The sequence below is a fragment of the Corylus avellana genome, chromosome ca9 (genome assembly GCF_901000735.1).
Source record: "Corylus avellana chromosome ca9, CavTom2PMs-1.0".
Lineage (NCBI taxonomy): Eukaryota > Viridiplantae > Streptophyta > Magnoliopsida > Fagales > Betulaceae > Corylus > Corylus avellana.
Genome location: NC_081549.1, coordinates 19,191,506 through 19,210,510, shown reverse-complemented (window position 1 = coordinate 19,210,510; position 19,005 = coordinate 19,191,506). Strand labels below are relative to the sequence as shown.

The window sequence follows — 19,005 nt, the reverse complement described above, 5'->3', positions numbered from 1 at the left end:
GCTGGTTTTTCACCTGTCATATAATTTTATAAATTTATAGTTTAGATTAGATTGTCACCTGTCAATATATTATTGGTGCTAATGTATCTCATCAACTACCTATATCATCAACTACCTATCATGATATAGGTAGTTGATGAGATGTTACGTACAATAAGTCTCATAGGGGTATTCAAGGAGGCAAAAGTCGATATTAGCATCAATGATAATCAAATATGACAAGTATTTCTTCACTATTTATATTCGTCTTGTTTATAACATGGCTCATTAGGTGAAAGTTATTTTTTTTAGGCTACACAATACCAAAAGCATGGAAAGTTTTTGTCTGGCTTGGAATTATTCGTATGGATCCTGAAACTTATGAAAGCCCACAAGATTTTTAATCCATCAAGATGGGATGTAAGTGGTATATATACTTAGATAGATATGTAAAACATTTTTTTTTTTTTTCTAATTATTTGGTACATATTATGATTTTTTTTTTTTTTTAAAAAAATTCTTTTGAGATATTTCTCGAAATTATTAATTGAATTGTTAGTTCTCTTGTAATAGAATATAAAAGTTAGAGGGACTTTCCTTCCCTTTGGAGCAGGAAGCAGATCTTGTCCTGGATGTGACCTGGCCAAGCGTGTCATAACCATTTTTCTTCATCATTTTCTCCTCAACTAGAAGTGAGTTTCCTCAACCTTTTTGTTAAAATAGACAACAGAAAGATAATTGTAAAGAAGAAATTTGTATTTTTGATGTATGTTTAATTGTACAATAAAATGACCTATTTATAGTTGAATAAGGCCCTAAAAGAAAGGAAATACAATAATTACAAAGTCACATAAAATCAACATGTTTACAATAATGAATACGGTATCAAATATTGCAATAATATATATGGAGAATATTTCCGTAATATATTGAGAATATTATGAAAATATTTTGTCACATAAATATTATGGAAATATAATATTCTAACATCCCCCTCAAACTATAGGGGGCGAAGCCAACTTGAGTTTGAAGATAAGATCATTGAGTTGTCCCGGTGGCTGAGATTTGGGAAAAATATCAGCCAATTGATCTACAGAGGTGACAGAATGAAGATGTAAAATACCATGCTGAAGATGATGCTGGATGAAATGACAATCAATCTTGAAATGTTTTGTGCGCTCATGGAAAACATAATTATGAGCAATCTATATGGCACTTTGATTGTCACAATGAACATGAGAACTAGTGGAATGAGGAACACCCATGTCGAAAAAAAGCCATCGTAACCAAAGAAGTCCAGATGTAGTGTTAGCAAGAGCACGATACTCAGCTTCAGTACTAGATCGAGCAACAACAGATTGTTTCATACTGCACCATGAATTAAAAAAGTTTCAAGTAAGAAACAATATCCAGTGGTGGAACGACGATCAGTGAGATCACTAGCCCAATTAGCGTAAGAGTAGGCCTAGAACTCAAGAGATTAATGAGAAGAGAAGTGAAGACCATGAAACATGGTACCCTTGACATAGCCCAAAATGTGAAGAACAACAACATTGATGAGCGATGAATGTTGCACATTCAAGCCTTTTAACTTGCATATGTTAATTCCTTAGCGTTGTTATTTGTTTAATTTTGTTTTGTTTTTGTGTTTCAGGGTCTTATATGACAGATGAAAGAATTCCAGTGGAAATTGGGCTTAAAAGGACATTTTGGGAGCATTCTGGAGACCTGGGATCTAGCGCAGCACACTGATGCACTCGAGCATATTCCAGCTTAGGCTCGAGTGTAGGTGCACTCGAGCACACATACCGTGAGATCGAGTGCACTCGGCTTTCCAAAATGCGGCAGCAGTCCTTTTCCACCTTGGATTGGGTTTTTAGTCTCCCACTTGGAATGGGAGACTGACCTACAATTTTCATAGGGTTTTTAGGGCTTCTAGGTTTTTCCGAATCCCTATAAATAGGCCTATAAACATTAAAGAAAGACATCACTGCTACCTAGAGTAAAAATTCAGCAAATAGTTATTGGAGCTTAGTAGAGTCATGAGCGGCTAAAACCCTTTGTGGGGTATTGATGTAACCCTATTCAAGCACAATGGTTTGATTGTATCTTAATTTATAGATTTTCAGTTTATGTATGTTGGTTGTATAATTATGAGAATTGCTACAACTTGATTTTGTTCTCAAAACTAACAAAAATCCTCTAAAGGGAATCAATTTGGCTCACAATAAAATAATCACTCAAGCACAGCCTCACACGAATTCTAGGGTTCTAAAAATTCATGCATCTCTCTTCTACAATGATGTATATATATCAGTACATCAAACCACCTGGGCCCACAAAAAAAATGTTTTTGGGCATAATAAGTACGGGGTGTCCGGACAGGTCCTTGCGGAGAAGAAATAGAGCTTCTAAAACTGTTGTCCGGACATGGACTACGGAGGGTGAAAATCAGCAATCATTAGCAATTTGGAAATTCCGTTAGTTCTTGATCAACAGGTTCAATCGATGGGTGTTTGTGGTTCGATTGAGCTGAAACTTTGCATGGACAATCATGACACATGAATCAACATTATGAATTCTATAGATTCGATTCTGAGCATTTTATATCAGTGTTTGAGCCCGTAAATAGTAGCCTCTGCATTTTGGAACCGAATTGAGCCAACAAAAATACTAACAAACTCCCCCTTTAGCAATTCGGTGACAAAACCTAGCAGAATCCAAAGACAACCAAAATGTGGGATATCCATGATAAACGGTTGTTGTCAATCCAATTTTCTTCACCTTTTTGTCACAAATTGACAAAAGGATTCTTGAAACACTTCACAAAACATATCAAACATATGGAGAACAGGAATAAGAGTATCATCAACACAAAAATACTCATGATCAAAACTTAAAAAAAAATACAAGAAGTATAAACAAAACAAAACTCCCCCTCAATGCATGACTTAATAACAACAAGAAACTTGAAATGAACAAGACTTCTCCTCCTCAAAAGTCCAATGAACACACATGATACACACATCAACGATTCATGTATCGCACAATGAAAATTCCAAACATGCTCCAAATATGCAAAATATATATGAGACTAGAAATGGCAAGAAACTCATATTGCTTAACCCAAGAAAAGAAAAATGTTTCATTCAACCCATGCTTGTGTGGTGTGTGTGTAAGCCATTCAAAGAGAAAAATGGTCAACTTACAAAATGAGGAGAAAGTTTCACCACCATGAGGTTTTGACAAGTATATCAAATCAAAAGTCAAACCTTATCATACTAGAGCCTAGTCACTCTCATCCTATACATTTCTCTTTGTAAAACAATTTGCACAAGTTTGACACAGTGAAATAAATTCCTTTTGGAATATAATCTTTTGATTTTATTTGTTTCACTAATTTTTATTTTTTATTTTTCTCTATGAGAAAGTGTCCTTAAACTTGTGGTGCTGATCACAAAAGAGAAAGCATGAATTTATAAGCCCTAGGTTCAATTAGCAAATTTGAAAAATATGACTAGTCAAAAACCTCATATGGTTACCAAACAGATCTCACAAATAAAGTGAAACAAAACCTCAATTTAAAGCTTAAATGTGCACAAGGGATAAAGCATAGGCAAAATATACCACATAAGCTCATTCTTTAGGTAACCACAAAAACAAGTCCATTGGCACAAATTTTCATCTCATGCATATTAAGAACATTCCAAGACATAAGGAATTAAATCCATAAAAGCAACAAGAGAAATTAATAGACTATCTAGGTGCATAAGACAAAATGAAGAAAAGAACAACAGCCAAAGTAATGGATTATTATCCTTGAGGTAATTTAAAGTATAAAGGTAAGAGTTGAAAGACAATATAATATAGTGATATAATATAGTGACATGATCTAAATTTTCTCTTATAAGATATATGTTCAATGATATTAAGGTATTTTAGAGGTTGATAACATGTGATGGTGCATACTTAGATGTTTTATTGAGTGATTAACTTTTTAAACAGATTGTTTGTTTAAAGGAAGTTATTACAATGACAGAATGATTTCATAATGAATATTGAATGAGCACTGAATGATTACGAAAAGAAATGTTTGGAGAACAAGCTCCTTATAATATTACATACCAGTGTCCATAAAAAAAAAAAGAAAAAAAGAAAAAAAAAAAGGAATTTGTTGCATAAAGAGACATGTGGTAATGATTCCTCAGAGCTGCTCCAGGAAGATTATTTCTGCACAGAGAAAACCTAGTATGAGCAGAATCGTATATATTTATATAATTGAAGAGAATATTTATTTCTAATGAGGTACCTGACTAGAGCGTGTGCGGAGAGACTTGCAACACCCCTGAACATCGACTCGAAGTTTTTCGTGCTGTCGCTGGAGACGTTCGGTATTCTTCTCCATTTCTAGCACCTTTGGTCCCAAGTATTCTGCATAGGATAACATCATCTTTTTCAGCTGAGTATTCTCCTGCTTCAAATCCACGTGTTTTCGTTTGTAGTATTTGAGCAGTCGCTGTAAGACCCCAATTTGGTTTCTTGAGACTTTCAGCTCAACATTTCTGGCACTCAAACGTTGTGCCATGTCAGAAACTGAAGCAGCACCTTGGATACTGAATGCCAATGAATTATTAATAGCATCAGTATCCAACCTATCAGCTAAGAACGTTTGATCCCGTGGAATTACGAAACCTTTGGCCACTATTACAGCAGTAGAATCATGGAGCATGACAGAATCGTGAATAGTGATAGGACGATTGTCAAAGACAAAAGTTGGCTGCCATACGTCAGGATATGTAGCAAGTTCATTAGGGTGTGCAACAGGTACAACAGGAGGTATAGCAGGCACTTCAGGGGGAACAGCAGGCACATCCGGTTGCATAATAGGAATAACAATAGGTTGTGCTGCAAGAGCAACATTCAAATCGATGTTGTTAACAGATGATGATGATGCTCCCATATTTAGGAGAGTAAGGAAAAATGGTTGAGAATACGAAGGATTTGGGAGAGATGAAGTATTGAGAAGAGACTGAGAGTCAGAAACTGAAGAGATTTTTTGAAGTTTCTGGAAGCAGCAGACGAGTAGCTTTAAAGAAATTTTTCACTTCAAGTGAAATAAACAGTAAACAACAAAGCGTTAGGCGACCTCGGGCCGCGAAGGATTTTTTTGTCAAAAGATCTCGTTGAAGTAGGATCTGGTCTCCTGTCATAAATTCGACTGAGCTCATTTTTTCAAACTTACTATTCACTCAACGACTTTGGATTCCATGCGTGGGCAATTGTCATGCCAACGCGCACCACACACGCTCGTTCATTACCAGAAATCTTTCCTATAAATTTCCACCTCTTTCTCCATTGCAACACATGCCTTCTGATCATACCCCTTCGCCTGAAATCTTTTGCTAATAGCCTTCCATACAATGAAAGCTCGACTTTTTTTTTCTAGTTGAGCGTATCCTCAAGAGAAAAAAAAAGAAAAAAGAAAATGCAGCATCACGACTTGATTCACAAACCCAACACCTTATACTCTCAGTAGTAAACCATTGAAGCAAGATTATCGTTGATCATGTCCTGAGGAAGCAAGATTATCCTTGATCATGCTTCTCAGGCTAAATATCTCTCTTTTCTTCAAGTCTTCGTAAATGACAGAAGAGAGAGAGCATCCGATATGGGTATTTTGAAAGTCTCGAAAATGAGTCACATGCACATCATGTCCTGAAATGCTTTTCAAATCTTCATTTCTAGAAAGCAACAGGACTATCTTTCTCTCTTTTCTCTTCTTGACCTTGCAAGACCCAAGGGAGAGAAATTATAACATGAGTGTTTTGGGACATCCAGCTTGGAAACTTACCCATATCCTACTTTGCTTGCTTATCAATTTCATCTCTAGAACGCAGCAAGCACAATATGTATTAGTCAAGAATGGATGAGAATCTTACATTTGATGTAATCGTGTATTTCGTTTGAGTTGAAATCATAATTACGAGTTTCTATTGTTGAGTTATGATTTATCAAGTAAAAATGTAGTACTGGAAGATTTTCGCTGATATTGTAGCATCGACACAAAAGTTGGGATGAGAAAATACAAATAGTGTGTATTTAGAATGAATCGAATTATGATGTCACTTCTGAGGTATATTCATGTAATGATGTTTTTGGAAAATATAAATTGTAGAATGTTGGTGCTATTTACTTTTATAGGTTTATGATCGTGAAAAGTTAATAATTATTAGAGCATCATATTAAAATTTCGTATGAATGATTTGGAATACTGAGATACTAAAGAGAATATAGGCAGGGATGATTTTTTTTTTTACACCTTTTTGATAAGATTGATTAAACTAGATCGAGAAAATTATTGCAGGCTTGAAAGGAGGGCTATGCTGTTTGGAGGTATGGACTATTGATTATATGATTTATTAATTTGATGTTTAAACCTTGACTGTAGACTATCGATGAATAACTCGATTGTTGTTATTGAGGTTGGAAAAAAAAAAACAATGGAAAAGATTTTGAGGTAAGATTTTAGTGTGAACTGATGAATGATTGCAGAAATCGAGACTTTAGACTGTGAATAAGATTTACTCCTAGAAGAAGGAGATGGAATTTCAATATGATAAAAGAGAGTAGGCTTTGATGAAGGATTGAAAGGAATATTTTAAATCTGAATCCCTCAATTTGAAGATTGAACGATAATATTATAGGTTTGAATTTCGAGGACGAAATTCTAATAAGGAGGGAAGATTGTAGTGCCCCAGAATTTTCAAAGCTATTTAAATAGATTATTTTGATAATGATGTTATTTTAATATACATTGGAGCCAAGGATTTTAATTCTTAGAAAATTTATGGTATTACAGAGAGTGGTAATTAAAGTATGGTAATTGGTGAAATAAAATGATAGTAAATGGTAGGTATAAGAAATGTAGAATTTTAAATTGAAGGTAGAATAGTCAATGGTAGGTATACTAAGTGGGTAGGTGGAATAGTAAAATGAGGGTATAATTGTAAATTGAAGGTAGAATAGTATTTGATTTTCTCCTATAAATAGAGCTCTTCTCCTTCACAATTTCACTACTCCTATCCAATCTCTTGCACATATTCTTCCTTCTTCCGCTTTTTACTCGGTCTTTCTTCTTTCTAAGAGTGTTTACTCAGAACAGAGAGAGAAAGGGCGAGACCAAGGGCTACAAGAAAGAAAGAACACAAAAGATAGCAGACTTTAGAAATTAGTTTCAAAAGATATAGTAGTGGTGTTAGTCAGAATTGGAGCAAACTAGATTCCTTCAGATCACTTTTAGCTTCAATCTAAAGGTAAGTAAATTCACTACCCCTTCTAAAGTTACTTCATGTCATGCTATTTATTTATTCTTGTATCAAATTGTAAATGATTATTTTATTTACGTATTATGAAGTTATGTTGCATGCATGAAGGATTTTCTAAATGAATTATGTAGAAAGTTTCTATTTCTTTAGACGCTTTCTAAGTACAACAAGTTTATATTTGAAAAGGTTTCCATTTTGAGAAAAGAAAGTTGAGAAATGATGATGATTATAAGAAAGAAAAATGATGATAAACCCTCCTACATGTTGCCCTAAGATGCATCAAAAGAAGTACAAAGAAAAGTACAAGAGATGAGATAAATGTTATGAAATGAGGGCACATGAATGGAGGAGAGTATTTTTGGCCCCAAGATAAGTAAAGATGAGAAGAGTTCGGTACCGATACTTGGATGGAGGCGAAACCATTGAAGGAGGCTATGCCCAAAGGTGGTATTCCATCAACTAGACCGTTGAGTGCACCAAGAAAGAGTTAATTGACGGTCGGGCATGGCTGAGGCCTCAGTTCAGTGCCATGGTCACAAGACCCGCAACCCTCGTACACAGGGGTAATAGTGTAAATGGGCCATAATATGAGAAAATGATAATATAATTTCAATGATGATATATTATGACGATTTACAATGATGATTTATAATGATACATTATGATGATGATTTATTAAGATGATTTTCGACGATGATCTATTACTGGATGTAATAGTATGTATATGCTACGGGAGATGCAACCGTACATACATGTATTATTATGGCTAGAAGTATATTTATTTGTGAAAACGATTTTTAAAACTGAGAACAAGGAGTAAAACTATTTATGGTTGTGGATGTTACTTGCTGGGCCCCCTTTGGGCTCATTCAGTTTTATTTCTTGTTTTTAGGTAGAAAGGACGCTAGAATAGGAGGCCGGAATGGGGTGGGAATAATTATTAATTTTCAAAGTCTTTTCATATAAGTTATTGTAATGATATGATATTCCGCAACTAAAATCTAATGTTTTCTAATTTTGCTTGTAATAAAATCTTTGGAAGAATGTTTTATACATTTATCGTACCTTTTAAAATAAAGTACTTTGATAGACCTTATACATCTTTGCAAAAATGTTTATTGTAAAAGAAGAGAAGTGGCAAACTCAGCCTTAACGGTCTGGGGATGTTACATGACCCACTTTTCCACAGTGATGATATGTAGGGATAAACGTTTGAGAAGGTAATTTCTTAGGAGGATGCACGACTCTAGATGTAGGGTAAGATGCATGAGGCTCAATGTAGATTTTCTTACTTTTTTTACCTTGAGGAGTCGGAGCAACTATTTGCTTTTCTTCACTTGAAGATTCTTCTACTTTCACTGGATTAACAAAAACAGTATTTGAAGTAAAAGCACGGTTAGAAGACAAAGAAGCAGTTTTGTCAAATCCTAAGCCAGATCTGTCACTAGAATGCTTTTGAATATGCAACATTTTATCAAGCTTTTCACTAGAGAATTTACTCAAGTGATTTCTAGATGCAATCAAATCATTTTGAAGGGATTTATTTTTAGCAATTAACACATGATTTTTAGATTTGAGAGTATTGCAAACAGCATGTGAATCACTCAAAGATTTCAACAAATTATCCCTTTCAAGCTCAAGATTCTAACACCCTTAACAATTTTCAAGTTAGTATTTCTAAGCATAGAGAACTTTTCCATTAAATTGTTAAAGGAGTTTTGAAAATCATGAACCCTATTTGATTCATTATTAGAGGTAGACTGAACATCTGATTGATTAGAATCATCAGAATCATAGGATGCAACAAATGCCACATAATTAGGAGTTTCTTCTTTATCAGTGTCACTCAAGGTAATATTGAAGGTTTTTTGATCTTTTGGCTTATTACTCTTTAGGTTAGAACAATCCTTTCACACATGACCATAGCTAGAACATTCATAACATTTTGAACCACGTGGGTCTCTTTCATTTTTATCCTGAGTACTCTCTTTTTGTTTTTCAAATTTCTTGGAAATTCTATGTTCATTCCTAAAATACCTTCTAGCTATCAATGCAAGTTCCTCGTCATCTGGTGAATCCTCATCAAATAACTCATCAGACTTCTTCCTAAGAGTTCTAAGGGCAATATCCTTATTTTTCCTAGGTTGAGGCAAGGAAAACTCATAAGTTTGAAGAGCACCAACTAACTCTTCTATCCTCATAGTATTAAGATCAATGCATGATTCAATAGCAGTTACCTTCATTCTGAATCTTTCAAGAAGTGATCTCATAACTTTTCTAATAAGCTTAGTGTCAGAAACTTTCTTTCTTAAATTTATCATGGAATTTCTAATTTCACTAAGTTTACCAAAAAATTCATTGAATGTCTCATCCTCTAACATTTTAATATCCTCAAATTGAGAAACTAACACTTGAAGTTTTGAAGCTTTAACAAGATTAGTTCACTACAAAAAATCATTTTTTTCCTCACCAGAGTTTTCTGACATGTCAGAAAAATTTTCTGACGCAGCGTTTCTAATGTATGTTGAAGGTCAAAAACATAAAAGTTAGTAAATTTTTTTTACAGACATGTTGCTACTTGACACGTCAAAATTTATTGACGTGTTACTGTTTGGCACATCAATAAATTTTGTTGACGTGTTAAATATAACACGTCAATAAATTTACTGACGTGTCAAAATTGACACATCTGTAAATTTTAAAAAATAATAATTTTACTTTTTAAAAATTTTTTCTAGAATTTTTTTTTTCAATTAAAAAATTTATTAATTTAAATTATTTTTCAATTATATATATATATATATATTAATTTTTTTCACCATCATCTTTTTCTCTCTCTCTCCCTTCGTTTCTCCATAGCCAGGCCATTTCACTGTCTCTCTTTCTTTCGATCTCTACAGCCCCTTGCTTCTTTTTCACTTCCTCTTCCGAACTCTAGATCTCTGCATCTCTCTCTTTCACTTCCATTTCTCTCTCTACGACAATTTCCTTCTTGGTAAAAATTTTGTCAAAAAATTGGAACTACATATAGTAAAAGCACCGGAACCCAGCTCACTATCTGCAGATCAAAAAAACGGACCCAGAATCAAACTAAAAATTGGAAACCCAATCAAAATCAAAGAGCAAAAAAAATCCCTAACCCAGTAAGAGAATGTTGGATCATGGATCAATTGTATTGGGCCAGGCAAGGTAACCCGCCAGCCCATTATTTAGGCTCGGTTGCTTTTATTGTTCATCAAACTTATGCTCGGTAAACTTAGGCTCTTCTGAATTTATGTTTTCAAACGCTCGGTGCTTAGACTCAGCTACCGAGGGTTATACTCGGTAATATTAAATATATATATATATATACACACACACACACACATTATATTTTGTTTATCATCCTTCAAAAATATTGTTCAACACGTAGACTCTCGGTAAAAGTCTACAGTGTCAGGTTCACAGGTACAACCCGATACCTATAAAAGGGGGGTCCCCTCTCATTATTTTGGTAACTTTTTCTTCCTTTCCTTAATTGAATATCCAAAATTATCTTCATCTTCAAAGTTATATTTTCTCCTAAACACTGTGACTAACTTAGGCATCGGAGCTATCCCCCGTCGGACAACGCCGGCAGCTTTGATTCATTTTTCTTTGTTATTTCTCAGTCAGATAAATCCCAGCCGATATCAAATATTTCCAGAACCTATCCACGTCATCATTCGGAAAACTGCTTAAACAGTTTGGCACCATCTGTGGGGACTCGATATTTCTCGGTTCTTACTAATCGCAAAATTCCGGTATGGTGAATACACCTCCCTACCCCATCCCAATTATCCAAACCGATGTTCCTGGAACATCACATGATCCAAATCCTCAAACAGTTTTATTGGAAGGTTTCATGAGGCGAATAGCCGAATCTATTGAAGCTATGAAGAAGCAAAATGAAGAGATCGTTTCTAGTTTACCTCCTAGAGAAGACCCAGTACGAAAAGAAAGGCGAAAAGAGGCGCCCAGGGAACCACCACCGGGAACACGACAACAATCAACTTGACAAGATGTTGAAAGTTCCATACAAGGAAGTCATCGTACTGCCGAACCAAGGAAAGCTCTCATCAAAAAGGGTCAGATAGTAATATGCACCTTAATGACAAGTCACACCTGGGTGAATCTAGCCATGGTAAACCGCATCGTGGTCACTCTCGGTGCAGCTGTTCGCACCAGGATCGGTCATGTCATGTAAAACCCGGGGAGGTTGTGGCAAATAAAGATGTTGCAGACCTCAAGGAAAAGTATGAGAAGATGGCCTTTTTAATCGAAAATGGTGTAAATTGGTCTACGACCGAGGACCTTATGCAGCATACCAATTTACCATTTACCGATCGGGTGATGAAATTTCCTCTTCCTGATAAATTTAAAATGCCTCGAGTTGACAAGTATGATGGAAATGGGGATCCCACTAACCAAATGGAAAGTTTTCGGGCTCACATCATTCTTCACGACACTCCGGACGAAATAGCCTGTCGAGCTTTCCCTCTAACTCTGAAAGGGGTGGCTAAGGAGTGGTTTGGAGGCTTGAACCCTAAATCTGTTGATAGTTTTGACTATCTCGGACAACAATTCCTGGGTCAGTTTCTCATAGTTCGAAAAAGGAAGAAAAATCCGGCATACTTATTGTCTCTTGTGCAAGGAAAAACTGAATCTTTGAAAGATTTTATGTTGCGGCTTAATCGAGAGAAGTTGACAGTGGAAAGCCCAAACGAACAGACTACTATGTCTGCTTTGATGCACGGCATAAAAGCCGATGGGCCATTGATGGCCGAGTTAGCTCGAAAACCGACCTTGGGAACTCTTCGCCAGTTCACCCATAAAGCTGAAGAGTTTCATTAATCAAGAAGAAACCATTTCAGCTCTGATGAAATCCAAAGTTGAAGGAAGTAAGCTTGTCTCCGATTCAGCTAGGGCACCACTAAGAACTTCTGTTGTAAAGAAGAGGAAGGATCGTCCCTAGAAGATGAAAAATCCAGAAAAGAAGGTTGATCCGCCACTCAAGCAGAGCTTACACCAGCAATATATAGGATGGACACCTTTAAATACAACTGTTTATAAGGTATTTATGGAGGTCAGGAAAGACCCGAGCTTCAAGTGGCTGGGCAGGATGAAAGCTCTTCCCCAAAATCGCAGCACTCAGAAGTATTGTGAATATCATAATGATCACGGACATTACACTGAAGATTGCATAAGTCTTCGATTTGAAATTGAAAAATTTATCAGAAATGGGAAGTTATTGAAATTCGTAGCCGAAGAGAAGGGTCGAGAGAAAAATCTTCCGGTCGGGCAGAGTCATTGATCAGGACAGAACTCGGGGCCAAACAGTGACCATCTGCGCAATCAATGACAAAGAAGCGATGAGCCAAGGGTTCCTCAGACCATCCAACAGAACCCTCAGAATCAAACCATAGTTGGGGAAATCCGAACAATTTCTGGAGGATTGGCTGGAGGAGGACAATCAAGTTCGGTAAGGAAAGCTTACGTTAAGCAAGTAAGAACGGAAGAAGTCTTTTCACTTGAGAAACCCTCCAAGATACGTAAACAGGAACTGAGCGTTCTATCATTTTCAGAGGAGGATGCGAAAGAAATCTCAATGCCACATGATGAGGCGTTGGTAATAACTTTGACGGTGGCTAATCACGCGATTCACCAAGTTCTGGTAGACAATGGAAGCTCGGCTGATATTCTTTATGAAACGGTTGTTCAACAACTGGGCATTGGCCGAGAGAAGTTGAAACCTTTCTTATCGCCATTAATAGGATTTGCAGGGTAGCATGTCCAGCCTATCGGGATGGTTTCCCTTCCAGTAACTACAGGAACAACTCCTAAGCAATCCACTATCATGGTGGATTTTTTAGTAATTGACCGACCAGCGACATACAATGTTATCCTCGGTCGCCCAGCTTTGAATCAACTGAAAGTTGCAACTTCTACCTACCATCTGAAGATGAAGTTCCCAACAACCGAAGGCGTCGGGGAGGTTAAGGGTGATCAAATTGTCGTTAGAAGGTGTTATAATACATCCTTAAAGAAATGCCCAGAATCAGCATTGTTGACAATCGGCAATTTGGGCAATGAAAAGACTATCCAGTTGAAGAAGGAACCCGCCGAGCCACTAGTTGATATACCGATAGCTGAAGGAAAGATTGTAAAAATCGGCTCTCAACTAACTACAGAGGTTAGGGAAGTTCTTGTTCAGTTTCTCCAGGAAAACCTCGAAGTTTTTGCATGGTCTCCTGAGGACATGCCGGGGATTGATCCAAAAAACATTGTTCATCATCTGAATGTTAATCCAGAAGCAAAGCCAGTGAAACAAAAGCGAAGAAAATTTGCTCCTGAGAGAAACATGGCGATTGCAGAGGAAGTAGACAAATAACTTAAAGCTCAATTTATCGAGGAAGCACACTATCCCGATTGGTTAGCCAATGTAGTGATGGTCAAGAAATCCCCTGGGAAATGGAGGATGTGTGTAGACTTCACTGATCTTAACAAGGCGTGCCCAAAGGATAGTTTTTCATTACCCCATATCAGCTCATTGGTTGATGCAATAGCAGGGTATGAATTGCTGAGCTTTATGGATGCCTTCTCGGGGTACAATCAGATCTTTATGCACCCAACTGATCAAGATAAGACAGCATTCATCACGGACCGAGGCTTATATTGTTATAAGGTTATGCCTTTCGGTTTGAAAAATGTTGGTGCTACCTACCACAGATTGGTCAACAAAATGTTTCAAGAGCAGATCGGCAAGACTATGGAGGTCTATGTTGATGACATGCTGGTCAAAAGTAAATTGCGGGCGGACCATGTGACAGATCTGCAAGAGGCATTCACGACATTAAAGCAATTCCAAATGAAACTGAATCCTACAAAGTGTGCATTCGGAGTTTCGTCTGGTAAATTCCTCAGCTATATGTTGTCAAGCCTAGGAATTGAAGCTAATCCAGAAAAAATCCAGGTAGTATTAGACATGCAATCTCCGAAGAACGCAAAGCAAGTTCAGCAATTGATTGGTAAAATTGCGGCATTAAACAGGTTCATCTCTCAGTCCACAGATAAATGCCTTCCCTTCTTTAAAATTCTACGAAAGACTTTTGAATGGTCCGAGGAAAGTGAACAAGCATTTGAACAACTCAAAAGGTATCTGGTCAGCCCACCTCTCCTTAGTCGAACTATACCTAGGGAAGTTTTGTACTTGTACCTAGCTGTATCTCCAACCGCAGTCAGTGCAGCTTTGATTCGGGAGGAAGAGGGAGTTCATAAACCGGTTTACTTCATCAGTCGAGCATTGCATGGTGCCGAGGAGAGATATGTGCAAATGGAAAAACTTGCTTTTGCTCTGGTAATTGCATCTAGAAAGCTTCGACCGTACTTCAAAGCTCATACATTCAATGTGTTAATTGAGTATCCGCTGAAGAAAGTACTTCAGAAATTGGATTTATCTGGTCAGTTAGTCAATTGGGCAATTGAGATTAGTGAATTCGACATTCATTTTATCTCACGTAGTCCTATCAAGGGTCAAGCACTCGCAAATTTTGTAGTAGAATTCACCATCATGCAGGATCTAGAGGAGTGGCCGAAGGAAAAAGTTTGGATAGTCTATGTTGATGGGTCTTCCATAAAAAAGACAGGTGGGGCTGGGGTAGTAATGATCACACCAGGTGGGAAAGAATTGAAAAGCTCTTTGAGACTAGAGTTCAAAACTACCAATAATGAAGCAGAGTATGAAGCGGTAATAGCTGGGCTCGGCTTAGCCCGAGAGATGGAGGAGGAGTTTGTGGAAGTGCGAAGTGATTCTCAGGTAATTGTTGGTCACATCCGTGGTGAATTCGAAGCTAAAGGCAGTAAAATGAGGCTATATTTATCTAAAGTCAAGGATATGCAGAAGGATATCAAGACGTTTTGCATCGTGAAAATCCCGAGGGAAGAAAATGAGAAGGCTGACCTATTGGCTCGATTAGGGTCAGCAACCGAGGGTGAAGTAGGAGAAACCAACCAACCGATACAAATTCTACAACAACCAGCTATCGCCAAGGAGGTCACGGTTTTAGCTATTGAAATCATGCCATCCTGGGCCGAAGAAATTATCGGTTATTTGGAAAAAGGAGTTCTTCCCGGAGATAAGAGAAAGGTTGTGCAACTAAAAAGAAAGTCTGCTCGATTCACCATCCTCAGCGGCGTTCTTTTCAAAAGAGGTTTTATGTTGCCTCTTCTCAAGTGTGTTTCTAAGGAGGAAGGTAATTATATCCTCCGTGAGATCCATGAAGGAATCTGTGGCAGTCATTCTGGAGCTCGGATGTTAGCACACAAAGTTGTTAGTGCAGGATTCTTCTGGCCGAATATGAACCAGGACTCCATGCACATTGTCAAAACTTGTGATAACTGTCAACGCTTCACTAATGTCATCAAGCATCCTCCTGAGGAGCTTAGTTCAGTCTCCTCGCCATGGCCATTTTCACAGTGGGGGGTCGATATAGTAGGACCATTACCTCCAGGAAAAGGGGGCGTTCGTTTCGCTGTAGTTGCCGTTGATTATTTTACTAAGTGGGTAGAAGTGGAGGTTTTGGTAAAAATTACAGCAAAGAATATCGAGAAGTTTTTTTGGAAAAATGTCATCTGTCGATATGGAATTCCTCATGCCTTTGTTATGGACAATGGTAAACAATTTGATTGTGGTTCCTTTTGAAACTGGTGTACCGATCTTCACGTTCGGCAATACTTCTTATCCTCAGGGCATCCTCAAGCCAATGGACTGGTAGAAGTGACAAACAAAACCATATTTAAAATCTTGGAAAAAAAAAAGCTTGGTCAGCACAAAGGAAAATGGGCAGAGGATCTTCCCGAGGTTCTATGGGCATACCGCACCACCAAAAGAACTCCAACTGAAGAAACCCCTTATGCTTTACCCTACGGAACAGAGGCCGTTATCCCGGCTGAAGTGGGGTCGAGAAGTTTTCGAGTGGATACCTTCAACCCCGAATTCAACAGCGAAGGTCTGAAACTACATTTAGATTTGTTGCAAGAAAAACAAGATCAGGCTCAGATTACTATCGCAGCATATCAGCAAAGAGTGGCTCGGTATTTTAATCAACGAGTCAAACACCGTAGTTTCAAAGATGGAGATTTGGTCTTGGAAAAGGTCATCCTTGCGGCCAAAGACGCGGCTGATGGAAAACTAGCACCAAACTGGGAAGGACCATACAAGGCAATCAGGTGTGGCAAAGCCGGAGCGTATCATCTCACAAACTCTGAAGGAAAACAACTCCAACGGCCATGGAATGCCGAACATCGTAAGAAATACTTTGTATAGAATTGTAAGCCTCAGAGGTTCATTTTGTTGTATTCTTATTGTTCAAAATATTTATGAATGAGGAATTCTCTGAGGTTATAATCATACAGAAATCTTAAAATGCGGCAACCTGCCCTCTTTTATTTTTCTCTCGGTCAAAACGAACTTCTTGCCGAGAATACCTTTTATGAAAGCATCTATTTATAGTACTTTCCAACATTTCGGCGAAATATAGCTGGAGAATTTCCCAAGCATTGCTCGGAGAAATTTCACTAAGGTGCTTTCCCGAAGAAGAGTTTGGAAACGTAGTTGAAAATAAAGTAATCTCCAGATTCGCACCTTTTATTCAAAGGTTCCACTTCGGCGAAATATAGCCGAAGAAAATTCCCGAGCCTGGCTCGAGGAAGTATCACTAAGGCACTTTCCCAAGGAAGAAGTTGTAAGAGTGACCGATGCATTTTTCCTTTTATTCAAAGGTTCTACTTCGGCGAAATATAACTGGAGAAATTTCCGAACTTGTTTCGACGAAATTTCGCTAAGGTACTTTCCCGAGGATGAAGTTCATAATCATATCTAAACATGGAATTTTCCCACTTTTAACCTTTTACCGAGAGAGTTCACACCAATAACAAATGTTCGACGAAGACCTAGTCGAGCCAAGTATTCTACCAAGGATATATGTCAATCCGCAATATTTGAACATCCGTCCACACTCGGTAATCCAAGTAAATGGGCCATCACAAATTCATGTAAAACTTGATAAGGCATACTAATCATCCACAAATTCCACAGGTCAGAAATTGAGTGACCCTCGGCGGTATAAATTTTACCCTCCACCAAGATTCCCATCATTCTAAAATTGAAAATTTATAAATAATGGGAATCGAGGGGGAATACATATATGACCCAGGACGTTAATGGAGCACAGACACAACATAATTATTCTCTGCCCAAAGAACATCTTTATTTCATTATCAGAATAAAGCAATTAAGTACAAAAAGGGGTTATGTCAAATTTCACAAATCTCATGTTCTTCTTCCCCTTACAGTTTGGATTTCCATGTGATTGGGTGTAGGGCACCCAACACGGGGGGGACATCCTCGACTCTGCGACTCATTAGGTATCGGTGGTAAGGGAGTAGTGGACGAGGGATGGAAGAGAGACCTTGTTGAAGTAGAATATGGGCCACACTTAAACGAAGACGGTTTACCGAGGGTTCAACCAGAGGGAGAATGAAATTAAGGTAATGGAGTACAGGATAGTTTGGATGAATAAAAGGTTCGGTCGAAGGGACAGATTCGACCGAGGTTCTAAAGTATACCACTCTGGAGAAATAATACTCGGCCGAGAGGTCTGGGTGAAGAAGGGCCAGCTTGGAAACAAAGAGAGAGATCGATAAAAGCTTAGAAGGGCAACAATGGCTTCAGAAGAAACGGGAAGAAAGTAAAAAAAGAATGAAGGGGAAGAGGGGTTTTTAAAGAGTTTTTCGAAGGGAAGACTGAATCGGCGCATTTAATTCCATAGGATCCATGGTTCGGCGAAGAAGCACCCTTTTATCTCTTACTCTCCATGCAGGGACTGACGCGTGGCTACCATGAATTTTAAACCGTAGGAAATGCAACACGTGGTTCTCAAAAGGCGGAGGTAACTCGTAAAATGCTCCAACCATTTATTATTGAAATTCAAAATTGAAAAATTTGAAATTCAAGAGCCAACTCGCATCATTTTTGCCAAAAACAAATACCGAACTTGTAAAATAGCTGACCCATTCTCTGAAATGCAAAAAATTTCTATAGTCTGTCAAGACTAAGAAATTGAGGGGTAATTGTTGAATCATGGATCAGCTATATTGGGCCGGGCAAGGTAACCCGCCAGCCCATTATTTAGGCTCGGTTGCTTTTACTGTTCATCAAACTTATGCTCCGTAAACTTAGGCTCTTCTGAATTTATGTTCTCAAAAGCTCGGTTCTTAGACTCAGCTACCGAGGGTTATACTCGGTAATATTATATATATATATATATATTTATTTACATTATATTTTGTTTATCATCCTTCAAAAATATTGTTCAACACGTGGACTCTCGGTAAAAGTCTACAGTGTCAGGTTCACAGGTACAACCCGATACCTATAAAAGGGGGGTCCCCTCTCATTATTTTGGTAACTTTTTCTTCCTCTCCTTAATTGAATATCCAAAATTATCTTTATCTTCAAAGTTATATTTTCTCTTAAACACTGTGACTAACTTAGGCATCGGAGCTATCCCCCGTCGGATAACGCCGGCAGCTTTGATTCATTTTTCTTTGTTATTTCTCAGTCAGATAAATCCCAGCCGATATCAAATATTTCCAGAACCTATCCACGTCATCATTCGGAAAA

At 37.5% G+C, this 19,005-nt stretch overlaps 2 protein-coding genes across 2 annotated transcripts; both read left to right on the top strand.

Annotated features, from left to right (window-relative positions):
• The first annotated feature begins 12,300 nt into the window (after positions 1 to 12,300).
• LOC132162427 (uncharacterized) lies at positions 12,301 to 13,110 on the top strand. Its single transcript, XM_059572668.1, has 2 exons — positions 12,301 to 12,618; positions 12,727 to 13,110. The coding sequence occupies exons 1-2, from the start codon at positions 12,301 to 12,303 to the stop codon at positions 13,108 to 13,110; spliced, it is 702 nt and encodes a 233-aa protein (XP_059428651.1).
• Positions 13,111 to 13,770: 660 nt separating this feature from the next.
• On the top strand, positions 13,771 to 16,647 carry LOC132162426 (uncharacterized). Its single transcript, XM_059572667.1, has 2 exons — positions 13,771 to 15,994; positions 16,070 to 16,647. Exons 1-2 carry the CDS (start codon positions 13,771 to 13,773, stop codon positions 16,645 to 16,647), a joined length of 2,802 nt encoding a protein of 933 aa, XP_059428650.1.
• Positions 16,648 to 19,005: the final 2,358 nt, after the last annotated feature.